The sequence below is a fragment of the Sus scrofa genome, chromosome 15 (assembly GCF_000003025.6).
Source record: "Sus scrofa isolate TJ Tabasco breed Duroc chromosome 15, Sscrofa11.1, whole genome shotgun sequence".
Taxonomy (NCBI): Eukaryota; Metazoa; Chordata; class Mammalia; order Artiodactyla; family Suidae; genus Sus; species Sus scrofa.
In genome coordinates this window covers 75,677,933-75,696,480 of record NC_010457.5, presented here as the reverse complement: position 1 = coordinate 75,696,480, position 18,548 = coordinate 75,677,933, and the positions used below count along the sequence as shown (strand labels likewise).

Here is an 18,548-nt window from a genome sequence, read left to right as displayed (position 1 = left end):
TGCTGTTTCCATTCTTTCAGGTTACCCAGTATGTCAGCAGCAAACTTGTCACAACGGAGCCTGCTATAACACTAGTCAGAGGTGTGATGGGGAAATTGACTGCAGAGATGCCTCTGATGAACTCAACTGCAGTAAGTAATGTGCTGAAGCTGGTTTATAATGGCTAGTTATGCACATTTCTTCTTAAGTTTGTTTTCAGTGAATTCATGTTGGTAACCTGGAGCATTTACAGCATGGAAATTGGCAGACATTGCAAGTGAAGGCTTTTGTGTTCCTAGAGAACTGGTTATTAAACATTTACCAGCACAGTATTGTGTAGAAGCTCTTTAAACTTGAGACAGAATCTTCCTATGAAATTAATTGGCTACCATGGACTTGACATTCTTTGTTTTCTTTCCCTTCTTAACCTTGTGTCCTAGCTCAGCGATGCTTGCGAAATGAGTTTCAGTGTGGCAGTGGGGAGTGCATCCCTAGGGACTACGTCTGCGACCATGACCCTGACTGTTCAGACAGCAGTGATGAACATTCTTGCAGTACGGTGATTTTCTTATTTTGGGTTGTGCTGTTAGGAGTAGTTTTGTCCTTGTTTTTGTCCCCCTACCAATGTGCTACTCTTTTCAAACCAAAATGTCACAGTCTGATAGCAGATGGAGCCAGAATATCACTTAGGGCTCATGGTAAGAGTCTCAGTAGTGCTGCTGAGCCCTGGCTTCTTTAACTTCAAGAATCTGTGTGGAGTTGAAGGGTTGCTGATGGACAGGTTTGCATTCTTTGCTTGGGCTACAAAGGTACAAGGTGTATTGTACCACGAGACCCCCGGGAATGGGTCTGATAAATTCCTTGATAAAGTAATAGAAATGCTTGAAAAGGGAAAGGAGGGAGTAGCTCAGCAGTTAACGAACTGGACTAGGATCCAGGAGGATGTGGGTTCGATCCCTGGTCTTACTCAGTGTGTTGGGGATCCGACGTTGCTGTGAGCTGTGGTGTAGGTTGCAGACACGGCTCAGATCTGGTGTTGCTGTGGCTGTGGTGTAGGCTGGCAGCTGCAGCTCCAATTCAACCCCCAGCCTGGGAACCTATACATGCCGAAGTTGTGGCCCTAAAAAGCCAAAAAGAAGGGGCGGCGGGAATTCCTTAGTAGTAATGCTTCTCTTTACTTTGAAATTCTTACCACATTAAAATTGACAGTCAGGAAAGTTTCAGTGTAGTTTCAGGTCACTTTTTGTTACCTCTGCTCTTTCACTCTGACCCTACTTTTCTTTTGATAAAGTTGCCTGCGATGCACACCACCTCTCTCATTGTCACTACCTCTGGATTCATTTTATTGGAATTTGAAGTCTCCATGTGAGAGTTTTGTAAATTCCAATAAATCTACAGGTTTTTGGTGGTCACATATTTACTACAATGTAGGATTTTTTTTCTCCACACCCTTTTTAACTGGTTGGTACCCATGCCTTAGGGGTTGTTAGATATTTTCAGGATCATTCTAATTTTTTTTCTCTTTCTGTTTATTTTTTTTTTCTCTTTTCACTTTATCTTTTGTTTTTTTGAGTGGCACATGCAGCATGTGGAATTTCCCAGGACAGGATTGAACCTGAACCACAGCAGTGACAACACTGAATCCTTAACCACTAGGCCACCAGGGAACCTCCACTCTAAGTTTCTATGAGCCATGCTTGATTTCCTTTCCGGCACCTGGGCTTATGTCAGTGACTGCATCACTGAATGGGTTGCTCAGAGGCATTAGGTCCTAGATAGCAATTATTGTGTTTGTAGTAAAATGAGAGAATGTTAGGCACTGTCATGTCAGTCTGCATTTTCTATTCTGGGTCCGCCTCTAACATACGGTCTTGTTTCCTTGTGTTTTTTTTTTTTTTTTTTTTTTTTTTTTTTTTTTTTATGGCTGTATCTGTGGCATGTGGAAGTTCCTGGCCATGGTTGAACCCAAGCCAGCTGTCTTTAAAAAAAAATTTTGGGCTGGGGGGCCACTGCATGCAGCAGCTTAATGTGGGATCTCAGTTCCCAGTCTGGGGATTGAACTCTGTGAAACTGCTGAATCCTAATCACTAGCCCACAAGGGAACTCCCCCTGCACTTTTTGTTTTTTTCAGGGCAAAAGTTCCCAGGCTGGAGTTGAATAGGAGCTGCAGCTGCCAGCCCACGCCACAGCCACAGCAACAGCAACGCGGGATCCACGCCACATCTGTGACCTGTGCTACAGCTTGTGGCAATGTTGGATCCTTAACCCACTGAGAGAGGCCAGGGATTGAACCTGGATCTAGTCAGGTTCATAACCCACTGAGCCACAATGGGAACTCTGGAGCTTCCTTGTGTTTAAATTTTTTTTTTTTTTTCTTTTTAGGGCCGAACCTGTGGCATATGAAAGTTTCCAGGCTTAGGGCCTGAATCAGAGCTGCAGCTCTTGGCCTATACCACAGCAACGCAGGATCTGAGCCGTGTCTGTGACTGCAATGCCAGATTGCTGACCCACTAAGCAAGGCCAGGGATCGAACCCGCAACCTCATGGTTCCTAGTTGGATTTGTTTCTGCTGTGCCACAACGGGAACTCCCCTTGTTTTTAATCTTTTTTTTTTTTTTTTTGTCTTTTGTCTTTTGTTGTTGTTGTTGTTGTTGCTAGTTCTTGGGCCGCTCCCGCGGCATATGGAGGTTCCCGGGCTAGGGGTCGAATCGGAGCTGTAGCCGCCAGCCTACGCCAGAGCCACAGCAACGCAGGATCCGAGCCGCGTCTGCAACCTACACCACAGCTCACGGCAACGCCGGATCGTTAACCCACTGAGCAAGGCCAGGGACCGAACCCGCAACCTCATGGTTCCTAGTCGGATTCGTTAACCACTGTGCCACGACGGGAACTCCTGTTTTTAATCTTGATGTACCTGAGTTTCATGTCCTGGACCCAAAGCTGCTGTTATCTTCTCCTCTTTCTCATTTCCGCTTCTCTTCCTCCTTTTTATTTATTTTTGTCAAGATAGTTGAGACTAAATAGGCATAGAAATTTGACTTTATAGAAGCTAGGTTCAGGCAGCTAGGGGGTGAGCATTTTGATTTTCTCCCTTTGGGAGAAATGGTTTGTATCCCTGGAGTTCAGCTGTCGTTTTCTTCCAGGTGTTTATCAGCCGTGCAAAGGCAATGAGTTCGCTTGCTCCAATGGCTTCTGTATTAATCAAAACTGGGTTTGTGATGGAATGGCTGACTGTCTAGATAATTCCGATGAAGATGGATGTGGTAAGCAGGGGAAGAGCTTCTGAGTGGAAAGCGTTTCCTTTGAGTGTTTTCTGGAACTTCTTTTTCCTACTTTCCTCATTAAGAAATAATCTGTGTGAGAAGCAAGTCTCCGGATTGGCTGGACTCAAAGGGAATTAATGGGTGATTCCATTAGCTTTTCCTAAAAAGACTCAGAACTCAAATATAGCATAAACTATAATCCTCTCCTTCCTATCATTAAGGCCTAATAGGTAGGACAGTCTCTCCACCCTCTATAGCCCTATCTGAGGTTTTCCTTAGGACTCAATTTAATTCGATTTATCTGTGTAAAAGAAGTAGCCTGGGAAGAAGGGAAAACAGGAAAATGTGATTTGTCTTAAGGCCTTTGCAAATGCCCTTGAACCTTGGTAACTGCTTGTTTTTGTTTGGTTTGCACATCCTCCAGGGCTGGAAGAGAGGCCATGTGGGGCAGCATGTGAGATGGAACTAGGGATTGGTAGGTGTGGGAGGGACAGCTCTCCATGGATGTGAAGAGATTGTCAATGATTTTCACCTCCTTCACACTGCTGTTATCATCAACAGCGTCTCTAATAGTTCAGAAGTTCCTAATACCCACACATAAAGCAAGTTACCCATACTTTTCTAGCCCCAAGTACAAGAATGATGCTTGTTCTGGGAACACCCATTGGTTTTAGGTTTCAGGGTTGTAAGAAGTTGTGTTCCCACATTTTGATTATCATTTTTCCTTACACTGTTAACACTTCACTAAGGAAACAAAAACAAGCCAAACAACCCCAAATGATACACACACATTAAAAAAAAAAAAAAAAAAAGCACGTCTTAGGAATACTGGCATTGCTTTGATAGCCCTAATAGACTAGTTCTATTACTCATGATCTAATTAACTCAATGTTCTCCTAGGGCTCATTCATCTAGTTTCTTGGTAATTCAGGCCCATATCTGCTTCTTACTCTTATATCCTGGCTGGGAGCTGCTTACTCTAGAAAGAAAGAGTGGAACTTAAATAATGGCATTTGCTGCTGCTTAGAATCTCAATAAAAGGCCAGTTGTACTAGAAACTACTAGTTTCTTGTCAAGTATAGGTCATTTGTAGACATCTTGTCTATATCTATCTCTTAACCATGGATTAAAGAAGAGCTGGCTCTGCCTCTCATGTGGCCTGTAACTCTCTCTCTTCTTCTCATTCTTTTCCCCTCAGAAAGCAGCATTATTCGTACTCATGAATGTTACCCAAATGAATGGGCTTGTCCAGAGGATGGAAAATGCATTCCACTTAGTAGAGTTTGTGATGGGATTGCAGATTGTCCAAGAGGAGGAGATGAAAACAAACAAGGACGAGTATGTGGTGAGTATGGAAATTTACTTGGGCACTTTTCAGGTGAAGGTGTTGGTGTTTTTCTATAACTGATTGCCAAACACAGAGAGCATCCATTGGTGTTTGCAGAGTAGTCCCAAGACTTAGCGGCTTTAACTGACAAACATTTATTATTTCTCATGGTTCCGTCGGTTGGCTACATATTCTTCTGGCCTGGACCAGCTCACTCATATCTCAGGATGTTGCAGTAAAGCATAACTAGTCCAATCTTTTTGTGGAGAAGGGGGAAACCCGTGTACAAGCTCATTTTAGCCTCTGCTTATGCCATGTTTTCTTGTTCTCTTGGCCAAAGCAAGTCACACCAATATCAAAGTCAGTGGGTTAAAGAAATAGACCCCATCTCTCTTGTTTTTTTTTTTTTTGTTTGTTTGTTGGTTTTGTTTTGTTTTTGTTTGTTTGTTTTTTAGGGCTGCATGTGCACCTGCAGCCCATGGAAGTTCCCAGGCTAGAAATCAGCTGCCAGCCTATGTCACAGCCACAGCAATGCCAGATCTGAGCCTCATTTGCAACCTATACCACAGCTCATGGCAGTGCTGGATCCTTAACCCACTGAGCAGGGCCAAGGATCGAACCCGTGTCCTCATGAATACTAGTTGAGTTTGTTACTGCTGAGCCACCATGGGAACTCCTAGACCCCATCTTTTGATAATAAAGGCTTTAAAATAGTTTTGACTCCCCCTCTGTTCTTCACACAGGAAGAATGGTTTTAATAGTAATTGCGAAGACTCTAAAGGTGTTCTGGAGACTTTATTCCCAGAGACTTTATTCCCATAGGCTTGTACCTATGGAAAAAGTGTTGTCTGGCTATACTCAAAGAAGCTTCCAGTTTCTGGGATATATATTTTTCCTGTTTTCCCTCCTTTTCTGTGGCTGTAGAATATTCCCACACCATCAGTCATGTAACTGTAACCCTAAAGTTTTGGGGTTGTTTTCCGCCTGAGAGGAAAAAGAGAGACTTCTATGATTTTTTTTTTTTTTTTTTTTTTTGCCATTTCATTTGGGAACCCTTTTAAATAGTCCTATACAAATTCTTATTTTAGAAAATAAAAATTAGCAGAAGAATAAAATACAGTCACCTGAAATTCTACCACTTTTTTGTGGTAAAAGTGGAAAATTTAGTGTGGTGATTCTTGAGAATTTCCTTCTATGAGACACAAAGAAGGACTTATGACCTGATTTTTCCAGGAACAGCACTTACGATGACTTGTGCTTGCACTTAGTTATAACTTTAAAAAAAAAAAATATGTGCTAAGCTTTTATTGCATCCTATTGCTCGAAGGCTTGAATGGTGACAGATTTTCTGTGCTGCTGCTTGATGCCTACTGAGCTTTTACTTTTGAAAGAAGTTCTTACTTCTTGTAAATCAGCCTTGTCCAGAGGTCACCATTCATTCATTTAACAAAGTGTTTTTCTCTGTTCAGATGTGAATATGTGTCCCTCCTTGGGCTGTGAGTACCAGTGCCACAAGTCACCAAGTGGAGGGACGTGTAATTGTCCCCCAGGTTTTATCGTCAACAAAAATAACACCCGTAGCTGTGTAGGTAAGTGACAGCGTCTGGTCTTTTATCACAGTGCTTGTGACGTTAGTGGGCTCCATGATCTCTAACATCAAGGAATTTGCACTTGTGGGTTGGAGTTTTGTTCAGAAAGAGCAACACTTGAGAACTATGTCTAGATACTCATGTCGCAACAGAAGAAAGGGTGGGGGAAAAAACTGTAATTGCAATGTATACATCTAAGGATAACCTGACCCCCTTGCTGTACAGTGGGAAAATTAAAAAATAAATAAATAAAATAAAATAAAAATAAAAAAAAGAAAGAGCAACACAGTCCTCACTCACAGACAACCTGGACAGTATGAGGTTTTAACTCTGAGAAGCTTTTGTGAGGTACGCAAGGCAAAAGAGTGGTTCTGTGAGTGTTTTTTGTGTTTTGAGTATTTGGAAGCAAAATTGATATGGCCGTACTTGTTACATACAGTTGGCCCTATATGGATTCTGCATCCTCAGATTCAATTGACCAGCCATCCAAAAGAAAAAAAGACAGAACATTCCAAAAAGCAAAACTTGAACTCTCTGTGCACAGGCAGCTCTTTATGTAGTACTTCTATTGTATTTATGACTATTTGCATAGCATTTACATTGTATTAGGTATTGTAAGTAATCTAGAGATGATTTAAAGTATACAGGAGGATATGTGTAGGTTATATGTAAATACCCATTGGGGACTTGCCCATCTCTGGATTTTGGTAACCTGAGTGGTCCTGGAACTAATCTTCCTAGAATGCCAAGGGTTGACTGTGCTGAAATACTTCCATGTAGCTGGTAAATAGCTGCTTTCTTAAACCCATCAGGTACTTTAACTTGCTTCCCTGGCCTCCTCTGGCCTCTTCTCCTAGATGCCTAAACCTGTCCATGTTTCAAGAACTAAAGAGTGGTCACTTGACATAACAGAATCGCCAAGTCACCATTCCACTGACCATATTGGGTAGTTAGTACCCATGCTATGCTGGTTGTTAATCCTGTTGATTTTTAAAGCTCTAGCATGTTGTTTCCAGCCAGTGGCTGACATTGAATTAGATACCAGCGCACCAAATATTTGCTGCATCTTCCTTATCTGAATGATGAGAATGATTTTTTTTCCCCACTGGGAAATTTTTGATTTTGATATGAGCCAGCTTTGCATCCCACTGTGATTAGGGTGAGGTCTGATGATGGGAGGATTAGGAAAGGCCAAGCGTCATTAATTTTCAGTTTTTTAAGGATTTGAACAGTGAAATTTCAATGCTCTGATTTCTTTTTTTTTTAATTATTAATTAATTTTTTCCCACTGTACAGCAAGGGGATCAAGTTATCCTTACATGTATACTTTTTTCCCCCCACCTTTTGTTCTGTTGCAACATGAGTATCTAGACATAGTCCTCAATGCTACTCAGCAGGATCTCCTTGTAAATCTATTCTAAGTTGTATCTGATAAGCCCAAGCTCCCTCCCACTCCCTCCTTCCTTTCTAACCTTTGATATATGCACAATAGACATACTAGCAGAAAGTGACCACAGAGGTTTTTGCTGATGTTGGGAAAAGACATCTGGAAGCCAACTGAAATGAGTCATTAAAATAAAGTACTTATCTATGGACCTCCAAAAGATAGATGATTTAGAATTTTCCCAGGACATCTGTGTTCTTTTGATATTCCTTAGAAATTAGAAATTCTTCAAGGCTTTCTGGATAAAAACAAAAATGGCATATATATGAAATTCTTTTAGAAAAGTATTTCTTCCAAAGTAGTTTCTAAAATATTGATATAATTTGGTCAAACATATTGAATTTCTATAAACCTAATAAAATTATTCAGTATTTAGTCTCAGCTCATGGCTTCCAACTTAATTATGGTTGATCTTAATAATTTACTCATAGTCAGAAAAAAATTTAATGCCAGAAAATCTCTTGATTTACAAATTAAATTGAAGCCTTGAGAATGTCAGTTCCTCAGTGGTGCTTGCTCACTTACTTGTCATATGCCAGGATATTTATATCAGTAAAGCAGGCCAATAAGGGGTTGACCTTGTGGTGTTTAAAGTAGGTAATTTTATTTTTTTGTTTTTATTTATTTTTTAGGTTTTAATTTTTTTATTATAGGTGATTTACACTGTTCTGTCAATTTCTGCTGTTTTTTGTTAGGTTTTTATTTTTTCTGTTATAGTTGATTTGCCTTAAAGTAAGTTTAGATTTTTAATGTCAGTACCATGTTTTTGTCCCGGATCTGATTTCTCCTCTTAAGTAACTATATTTGACAAGACATATTAAGATCAAATACTTTATGCGAACCAGCCTAGAGAATCTGAAGGCAAAGAAAGTCCCCAAATTTCTCATCATTTAAAACATTTCATAAAGAAAACATTCATGATCTGCTGCTGGCATTATTTGGTATTATAAGACACTTTTTTTGTTTTATCATCATCATCATTATCATAACATTGGGGGTGTAGTCAAGTCATACTTTTCACACAAATATCCTCATTTGTTAGGTGTTTTTCTGACTTTGGAACTGCTGCCTATGACTCCTGGCCTGCTGGCCTCCTAGCCTCCTGTGAGGCCTGCATCCTGTAGCTCATCTGTAGGTGTAAAGCTTCTTGTCTGTCTTTGGCAAATGTCAGGTTTCTCCACCCCCTTTGCTGCCACCCAGCTGCAAATCAGATTTCCAGGCTTCTAGTTCTCTAGGCATTTCCCCTTTCTCTTTTCTCTCTCTCTCTCTCTTTTTTTTTTTTTGTCTTTTTAGGGCCATACAGGTGGCATATGGAGGTTCCCAGGCTAGGGGTCAAATCTGAGCTGTAGCCACCGGCCTACGCCACAGTAACAGCAACACGGGATCCGAGCCACATCCGCGACCTACACCACAGCTCATAGCAACACTGGATCCTTAACCCACTGAGGGAGGCCAGGGATCGAACCCTTGTCCTCATGGATGCTAGTCAAGTTGTTAACTGCTGAGCCACGATGGCAACTCCCTCCCCTTTCTCTTAGTAGAAACAGAGCTCCAGTAGAGACACCAGAAGCCTCATCCTCAGTAGAATATGAAGATTTTCTCTTTTTTTCCTCTTAACCCCCAAAGAGGAGCTAGGACTGGACTGCCTTGTAGTTGTAACCTGATAGGTCATGAAGTCTATTCAGTAAAAGTGATTTGCTCTTTCAGAATCCTTAGTTCATTCTTGAGATACCCTATCTATTTTCCGTCTACCCTTCCACCAACTCTAGAGCCACATTTTCCAACACATTTCCCACCATCTTTTCCAACTGCTAAGCCTGTGATAAGCTTTGGGTTATAGGTCAGAGGTCCAGGCCACATCAGTTTTGTTCAGCCTTTAAGAAATAAAAAACTTTCACAACAGGATTATTACCTAATATATTAATGGATGTAATACAGAAATTTGCAATATTATGCTGTGTACAAATAATTTCAGGATACATAGAACACATTCAATTCACAGCACCCCTGTAGTGTGGTCTGATACTGAGGAACTAATTTTAAATTCCACAAATATCTTTCAATCCCTTTACAACATACCTGGGGCTTCAGGTCAGATAACCTCATTTAGATATAAGTTCAAAATTCTGCAGCCAAGGGCTTTTGTGAATATGAAGCCCCCTGCCACTTGCAGAGACCTTTTCTGTGACCTTCTCTGTCTTTTAAGAATGTAGCCTTTGCCAAAGAATGCCATTCTTTGCAGGTGTGCTAAAACTCAACTCAGAGTTTTGAAGCTAAGTTAACATTTATTTCACATTTATTTCAGAGAAGACCATATTTTGCTCTCTTTGTAAATGGAACTCATTAGTTTTAGTACATGACATTCTACAACCAGTTACACTTATTTCAGCTGAGTTTTGGTGGGCATTGTTCAGGTCTGCTCTTTCAATCATTTCCATTTGGCGAGTCCTCTGTATGGCTGTAATCCACTGCAGGGCTGACTCATCACAGAGGCTTTAGGTGTTGGAAACCTGAAGCATTTATCATCTTAGATGTGGCTCCCCAGTGAATGCCTCAGTGGTCATGAGTGGTCATGAAATCTTGTGTTCTTCTACCATTCATCTGCTCCTGGTAGTCTTGACCTGTCTGGGGAGCCTCTGAGGCTTGCTGCCCAAGCAGTTTACCCAGGTTATTGTTTTTGATTGGCAGGACATGCTGTTTGTTGATGGAATGACATCGTAGTTGCACAGTTGGGGCAGGAAGGTCATTCAGCATGGTGGGTTTCACACAGCCAGATGGAGCAGAGGGTGTCCAAGGGAGTCTAAGCTATAAAGGTTTTTAGAATGACTTTCAAAGAAGTGTTGGTTAGTAGGAGAGGGGAAAGAATAAAAGGAAAGGAAAGTAGATAAAGTTAATAGGCTGGGAAGGAGGATTGTAAAGCAGTGTTTTAGTGTTTTATACAGTTTCCACTACTTCCTCTACTTTCATGAAAGCCCCAGGTCTCCTTTTTCTTGTCTTTGCTTTGGCTGACGATGGATATTAATTAGTCTTCATTTTTCTTCATAATGGAGAATAGGATCTCTCCCTCTTTTTTTTTTTTTTTTGAGAATAGAATCTTATTTAGTCATTAAAAATGACAGTGGTTTAATATACTCATTCAAAGTACCGGTAGCCCAGGTGATAGGAAGAAGGGCATTTGTACCCAGGAATTCCTAGTTAATGGCTTCTCCACCCTCTTTTTGACATGAGAACTCCAGAGCCTTAGACACAGACTCATGTCTTGCATTCAAAAGGAGGTCATGACATTCTGAGAGCTTGAGAGCGAATGTCCTGTACTTTCATTCCTCCTGAAGCGGAGCCTCACATGGTGCTTTCTCAGGGCACAGAAGAGATAGATCAAATGCTGGCCTTTTATTTATACCCGCCTGTCCTTTTCCCTCCTCCTATCTGATTAATTATGTTCCTTGTTACAGTCCTTGCAATGAAAGTTATGCTGGCCCAGGTTGTTACACTTGGTCTGGAGGGAAAGGGGGAACTGTTGTCTTGATCCTGTGGGGGAGTCACACAATGGTGGGTCATCTGGCAGCTGTGCTAAACTCAACTCACAACTCTGCACATGTAACCAGAGCCTAGAAATCTGGAGAATTCTAGACCTGAGGGTACAGTGGTCTCAGGAATGATCATTTACTTGAGAATTTCTTGAAGCCCTGGGAACCCTGTGCGTGGAGGCGGTGGAGAGCATCCTCTGAGGGAAGAGGGCGAAGGAGGGTGATGAGTGGGTGTGAACGTGGAGGGTTCAACGTGGTGTCAACCAAGGATAAGACAATTTCTGTGCCCTTTAGGCTTTATAATCTTACGAAAAACACTTTAAATCTTGTGTTTTTCTTTCCCTCTCATATTGAATTGTCTTTATGTCAACTGCATTGAACTCTTTTTCACACAGTAGACATGGGACTATAGTGGTTTGAACAGAGCCCTGGATTGTCAATCAATACGGACTAAATGAATGAATAATGTTAATGAATAAGCAGGAGAGAATTCACATCTTAAAAATGATTTTAATTTTGATCATGATTTTTCGACATCAGAGGAAAGGCAGCCGGGTAAAAAGACCTTTCCAGATGCTTTATTGCAGGCACAGATTCGTGTCTTACAAAGCAATTGGCTATAAGGCAGTTCTTAATTTTTCTGAAGTAGCACTGTCCAGTGGAACTTTCTGCTGTGATAGAAATGTCTGTACCATCTGGTATGGTAACTACTAATCATGTGGTATGTGTGCATTTGAAATGGGGCTAATGTGACTGAGAAATTAATTTCTCTAGGGGCTACCATGTTGGAAAAAACAATTTTAATTAATTAATTAATTATTTATTTTAGGGCTGCATCCATGGCATATGTATGTTCCCAGGATAGGGGTCGAATAGGAGCTACAGCTGCTGGCCTACACCACAGTCTACACCTGCAGTGCCGGATCCTTAACTCACTGGTTGAGGCCTGGGATCAAACCCACAACCTCATGGTTCCTAGTTGGATTTGTTTCTGCTGCGCCATGACGGGAACTCCAGGAAAACAATTTTTAAAGTGATAGATTTACACCACCATTCAGATATTTTGTAAACCAACATTAGTCAATGAAATGCAACACCAGAGGTGTCCAAGCAGTGTTGTGCATCACTTGCAAAGTTTATGGAGAATTGAAAAAATCTTGGGTTTTCCCTTTGTCTATCACCCTCCGCCCCAACCCCTTCACCAACTCAGGCAGAGGCATCACCTTATTCCTGTGTAGCTTGTCCAAGATTTTCCTGAGAGGGTGCTCAAAACATGCTGTTAAATGTGATTACAAATGTTTATTTCCCATGTGGCAGATTTTAATGATTGCCAGATATGGGGAATTTGCGACCATTTCTGTGAAGACCGAATTGGCCATCACCAGTGCTTCTGTGCAGAGGGATATGTCTTGGAGCATGAGCAGCATTGCAGAGCTAATTCTTCCTGTAAGTACATTAAGGACCCTTGTGTTTCTGAGCAGTAAACTCCTGACTCATGTCCTCTTTCCATAGCAGAAGCAATGTCAGCATGGATGTGGATGGCAGGGTTTTATTACAAGTCAGGAGTGGCCCCTGCCGTTGGAGGAATGATTCAACATTAATTTCATACTTTGGTTATTAAGGACCAACCTGTGGATTAATAATGGAAAATTAAAAAAAATTTTTTGTTGTTTGTTCAGCTTTGGCGTGAGATACTATGTCATCTATTACATTTAATCATGGAATACATTTTATGAAAATCTTTGACCTACCTTTAATTATTTTAACTATCATGAAGTGACAAGTATCAATGGGCACCATTTATGCAAAATTTAAAGGTGCTTCAAAATTGACCTGCTAAATTTGGATTGTAGTTTGTGAGAATGCCTCATTCTAAGAGTACTGTGGTAAAATCATGAGGAAATTTTGTTTTAAAAAATTGGGCCTCCTAAAGCATTTTTGTCACTGTGGATTTCTGGGTAATAAGATCTTGACTCTTTTTTTAAAACTTAAAAAAAAAACTCTTTAAAACTTTTTGGGGGTGGGGGAGGCACACCCATGGCATATAGGACTTGCCAGGCTACGCCACAGCCACAGCAACGTGGGATCCTTAACCTACTAAGTGAGGCTACGGATGGAACCTGTGTCCCCATGGATGCTAGTCAGATTTGTTATCTCTGAGCCATGATGGCAACTTCTGTACAGGTTTTTTTTTTTTTTTTAAGTTTTCCATAATATTCCATTTTTTGGATGTAAGTAATTTATTTAACTAGTCCTCTATTGATGGGCTTTCATATTATTTCTTACCCTATGACACTGCAAATAAGACTTCAGTGAATAACCTTATTTATTTTGCATTCTTGTGATTATATGGATATAGCAGATTTGGATCCACCATTGCTATGTCGTTTCCCATTAATCCTTAAAAATGTGTTCTGTGTGGAGTTCCCGTCGTGGCGCAGTGGTTAACGAATCCGACTAGGAACCATGAGGTTGCGGGTTCGGTCCCTGCCCCTGCTCAGTGGGTTAACGATCCGGCGTTGCCGTGAGCTGTGGTGTAGGTTGCAGACGCGGCTCGGATCCCGCGTTGCTGTGGCTCTGGCGTAGGCCGGTGGCTACAGCTCCGATTCAACCCCTAGCCTGGGAACCTCCATATGCCACGGGAGCGGCCCAAGAAATAGCAACAACAACAACAACAACAACAACAAAAAATGTGTTCTGTGGGAGCTTCCATCATAGCTCAGCCATAATGAACCCATGAGGATGTGGGTTCCATCCTGGCCTTGCTCTGTGGGTTAAGAATCCCGAGTTGCCATAAGTTGTGGTGTGGGCCACATACACGGCTGGGATCCTGTGTTGCTGAGGCTGTGGCATAGGCCAGCTCTGATTCAGCCCCTAGCCTGGGAACTTCCATATGTGCAGCCGTAAAAAAGACAAAAATAAAAAATGTGTTCTGTGTTTGTGTAAATCTGAAGTTGCACCTGGAGTAAGGTACCGATGTCATCAAATATTCTTAGTAGTACCTGATGTATTCTTCTCAGTGTCACTGAATTAGCAATCAGGACACTTGAGTTCTTTAAAAAATTTTTTTTTTTTATTATAGTTGATTTACAATGTTGTGTCACTTTGCTGCATGCAAAAGTTATACATACAGGAGTTCCTGTCATGGCTCAGTGGTTAACGAATCCGACTAGGAACCATGAGGTTGCGGGTTCGATCCCTGACCTTGCTCACTGGGTTAATGATCTGGTGTTGCCATGAGCTGTGGTGTAGGTTGCAGACGTGGCTCTGATCCTGCGTTGCTGTGGCTCTGGCATAGGCTGGCAGCTATAGCTCTGATTAGACCCCTAACCTGGGAACCTCCATATGCTGAGGGAGCAGCCCAAGAAATGGCAAAAAGACAAAAAAAAAAAAAAGTTATACATGCATATATATATAGATATGCATATATATATATATATATATATATATATATATGTTTTTCGCATTATCTTCTATATGTTCTATCACAAGTGATTAGATATAGTTCCTAAGGACACTTGAGTTCTTGGTGGGCTCTGTTCCTAACTTACTATGATTTTGTACGTTTCATTAAGCATCTTTGTGTCTCAATTTGCTCATCTGTAAAATGGGTAGAATGACATGTCTGTCTCAATTTTAAAACCAAAAATAGGAGGTAAAACTGCTTCATCATCTTTGTTCATTTGAAGAAGTGACAGTGCTTTCTTTCTTCACATGTAGCTGGCCAGGCCTTTGTTATTTTCTCCAATGGTCGGAATTTGCTCCTTGGTGATATTCAGGGACAAAGCTTTGAGTACTTGGTACGGTCTCAAAATCGTGGATCGCCTGTGGGCGTGGATTTTCACTATCGCCTAAGTAAAGTCTTTTGGACTGACACTATGCAAAATAAGGTAAATAGAAATTTCTGGAGCATAGCTTGGGAGCTGATAGAACCCCAAGCACAAAGTGTTGATAGCTTTTCATTTTGGGGGGAGTAGAGGGGAAAGTTCCTTTGTTTTCTAACAAAAAAGGCCCTTGATATATTTTATGTTAATCAGCACCTTTTACAGCTATACTATTACATGTGACCTGTTAAACAAAGCAGTCTATTATATGGATTAGCCTGGAGCAAGTTTTAATTTTATTTGAAATGGAGTCCAAAAGCTTAATTAAAAGAAATAGTAGACATTCTTTCAAAACTGGGTAGATATTTGGTAGTAATTTTTGAAACTTGATCATTTAAAATGTAAAAAGTATTTTGCTTTCCTGGATGATAAAAATCAGATTTTACCTGCATCTTCTAAATGGAGCAGTAAATGAGGATTGGGTAACAAATATTGACAGTTTTGTTTAATAGCCAAATTTCATTATGCTCTCTTATTTGGAAAGTGTAATGCGTCTGAGTTCAACTTCGAGTAATATAGTGGAGATTTGTAAAACAAAAATTTTAGACTCCTAAAGAGTTATGGAATTTTATTTCTTCCTCTTATATTTTTTTCTACCATTAGTAAAATTCTAATCCAATGAACTGATATCTGAAATAAAATTTCTAAAAATTGAGAATTTCAATTATTAGCAGATCTGATTTAATTACAGCTAAAAAATCAAAACAAATCCTTACTACCTTCTCCACCAAAAAATCCACATTGAATTAAACTTTCACTGAATATCGAGAATTAGACAATACAGGCTTTAAAAAAAAAAACCCAACTTTTTATATTTGTCTCACATGATTTTAAAGAAACCCCACCCTGCCCCCTGCAAGTAACCCATGATGTTTAACATTTAACAGCAAGTCTCCAGTGAATTTTTTTTTTTTCCATCCAAATAGCTGATTTGTATAAGATAGGTCCCTGGAATGAAGTATAGGAGAACTACTCCCAGTTAGTTTGCTTTAGAAGTATAATAATTTTGTTTTTTCTCTCAGGTTTTTTCACTTGATATTGATGGTTTAGTTATACGCGAAGTTCTCAGTGTTTCTATTGAGGACCCAGAGAATCTGGCTGTGGACTGGATCAATAATAAACTTTATATTGTGGAGACCAATGTCAACCGCATAGATTTGGCAAATTTGGATGGAAGCCACCGAATTACCCTTATAACTGAAAATTTGGGACGTCCTAGAGGAATTGCCCTGGATCCAACTGTTGGGTAAGTGATTTAAATGGAGTTTTATTGCTCCCTCTAAACACAAAACATCCATTGGAATAATTGGAGGTTAATCCTGATTTCTTTTAGGCTCTGTTCTCTAGAATACATGTTTCTTTCATATCTCTATTCATAGAAGCTTTAAAGGAGTTGGCTAAATATAATCCCATTTGAGGAGAGGAAATCCAAACACATCCATTGGTATATTGAAAATATGTAATGTTTGGGCGATATGAATTGTATTCTTAGTGTTTGCCACATTTGCCTGGCTGAGAGATTGGACTCTTGTGTTCTGACGTGATCTAATATTATTGTCCCAACTAAACCCTTATGAAGATGACCGCTCTACAACTCTCAAATTAGTTGTAGAGCTTTTTTAGAAAAGAGGGGATATAGAACTATCCCTTCTAGTGGTTTCTTGTTGAGAGTGGTTGAGATGCCAGTGTTAATATTTCATTAACTGTGAATCGGTCCAGCAAGAGTGACAGTGCTTACTCTTCTCCAGGTGTAAATTGAAATTTTCCTGATGTCTACATTTGAGAATATGTTTAGCTTTCTTCTGTTTTTTTAAAATTTTTTAATTTTTTCGCAGTTGGTTCTTAGAAGCCTTGGATGAACTTTAGGCTACTTAAGTGTTGCTGAATGGTGATTATTCATTTCTACTTCATGATATTAGCTGTCCTTCCTTGAGAATGATGCGTATATTCTCTAGGCTCTGCCTTTGAATGAGGAATTAAGGAGGGAAATGCCTTGATAGCCTTTTTTTACAGCCTTTTTGCTGACTGAAAAAAGAGAAGTGCTGGGGAGCAGGGGAGAAAATTAGGGAGTTAAGGTAGATATGAATTTTTTGCCTGCCAATTAGTAAATTTTAATAGTTGCTCTTTGGAGTTGTTGACTCTCCTGAAGGACCCTCACAGTCTTTGATTTTTAATACTTTCAAATTTCTCTGTTGTTTTAAACCCCCATGATCCTCAGCTAGAGGAAATTTCTCTGGATTCAAACACGGTCTCAAAAACTATTTTCTAGGTAACTCTGTAAAATAACTGATTCTTTCATCTCTTGTTTTTCTTTTGTAGTTATTTATTTTTCTCAGATTGGCAGAGTATTTCTGGACAACCTAAGATAGAAAGGGCTTACATGGACGGCTCCAACCGTAAAGACTTGGTAAAAATCAAGCTGGGATGGCCAGGTGGGATAACCCTGGATTTGGTAGCAAAGCGTGTTTACTGGGTTGACGCCCGGTTTGATTACATTGAGACTGTAACTTACGATGGAACGCAAAGGTAAGTTTTTGGTTGTCGTTTGTGTGTTTGTTTAGCTTTATAAGTTTGGGGGAAAGTATGGAAAATTTATGAAGAGGGATACTGAAGGACTAATTGGTATTAAAGTGTTGCATTGTTAGTTGATATAACGCGAATGATTTGTGTGTTGACACTTGCATGATGTGACCTGCTGAGTTTTAACCTGTATTCCGTAAGAACACTCATTAAATACCACCTAGAGCATTTGTCCTTTGATGCTTCTTCTCCAAACCCTCCCTTGTCCCAGATGAAACACATTATTTTCATTAACTCCTGAGTCCATTTCTGTTTTGTTTCCAAAGATCACTTTGTCTTGTATAGTATATGGAGTTCCTGGGCCAGGGATCAGATTCAAGCCGCAATTGCAACCTAAGCTGGAGCTGAGGCAAATGTGGGATCCTTAACCCATTGTGCCGGGCCCGGGGTTCCAAAGTGCTCTCAAGACGTTGCCCATCCCATTGTGCCACAGTGGGAACTCTGGATCTTTATCTTTTAGCTTTCTAACTTTCCCCTAGTAAGTAAGTTTCATAAGTTTCATTATTTAACATTATCTGTTGGGAATGAATTGGATTTTAAATTTCAAATTTTAAAGGGAAATTCTGATATACTTCAAGGATACTTAATATTTGATACTTAATATTTGAGTATGGCATACTTTTTTCTTTCATCTTCTTAGTTGGCTTAGTGCTTACTATAAATTAATTAAATGGTTAACTATTTTAGAGCCTCTTCTTTTGGTATTAAAATTTTGACCAAGAAAAATTAATCTAGCTGATTTGATTTTTCTAAATGATTTGATTTTATTATTCCCTCCTTGAGAGGAATATTACAGTTTTTAGTTTCTCCTTTATTTCTATTTTGTAAGGATGGTATTTCAGTTTGCTGGATTTATATTCTTAGAACAATTCCTACTTGGTTAAATGAAATGTGTTAAGGCTATGATTTCTTGTGAAACTGGTTCCCGCAGTGAGGATATGAACTAATGTAATGA

General features: G+C 40.0%; 1 protein-coding gene across 1 annotated transcript in view; it reads left to right on the top strand.

The window, feature by feature from the left end:
* The window catches only part of LRP2 (LDL receptor related protein 2), a 189,306-nt gene that overhangs the window by 58,124 nt on the left and 112,634 nt on the right, over window positions 1–18,548 (top strand). Inside the window, 9 exon segments of the mRNA XM_021076311.1 lie at window positions 21–131; window positions 420–533; window positions 3,123–3,242; window positions 4,441–4,587; window positions 6,039–6,158; window positions 12,447–12,575; window positions 14,850–15,019; window positions 16,036–16,259; window positions 17,333–17,539. Coding sequence (XP_020931970.1) covers window positions 21–131; window positions 420–533; window positions 3,123–3,242; window positions 4,441–4,587; window positions 6,039–6,158; window positions 12,447–12,575; window positions 14,850–15,019; window positions 16,036–16,259; window positions 17,333–17,539 — 1,342 coding nt within the window.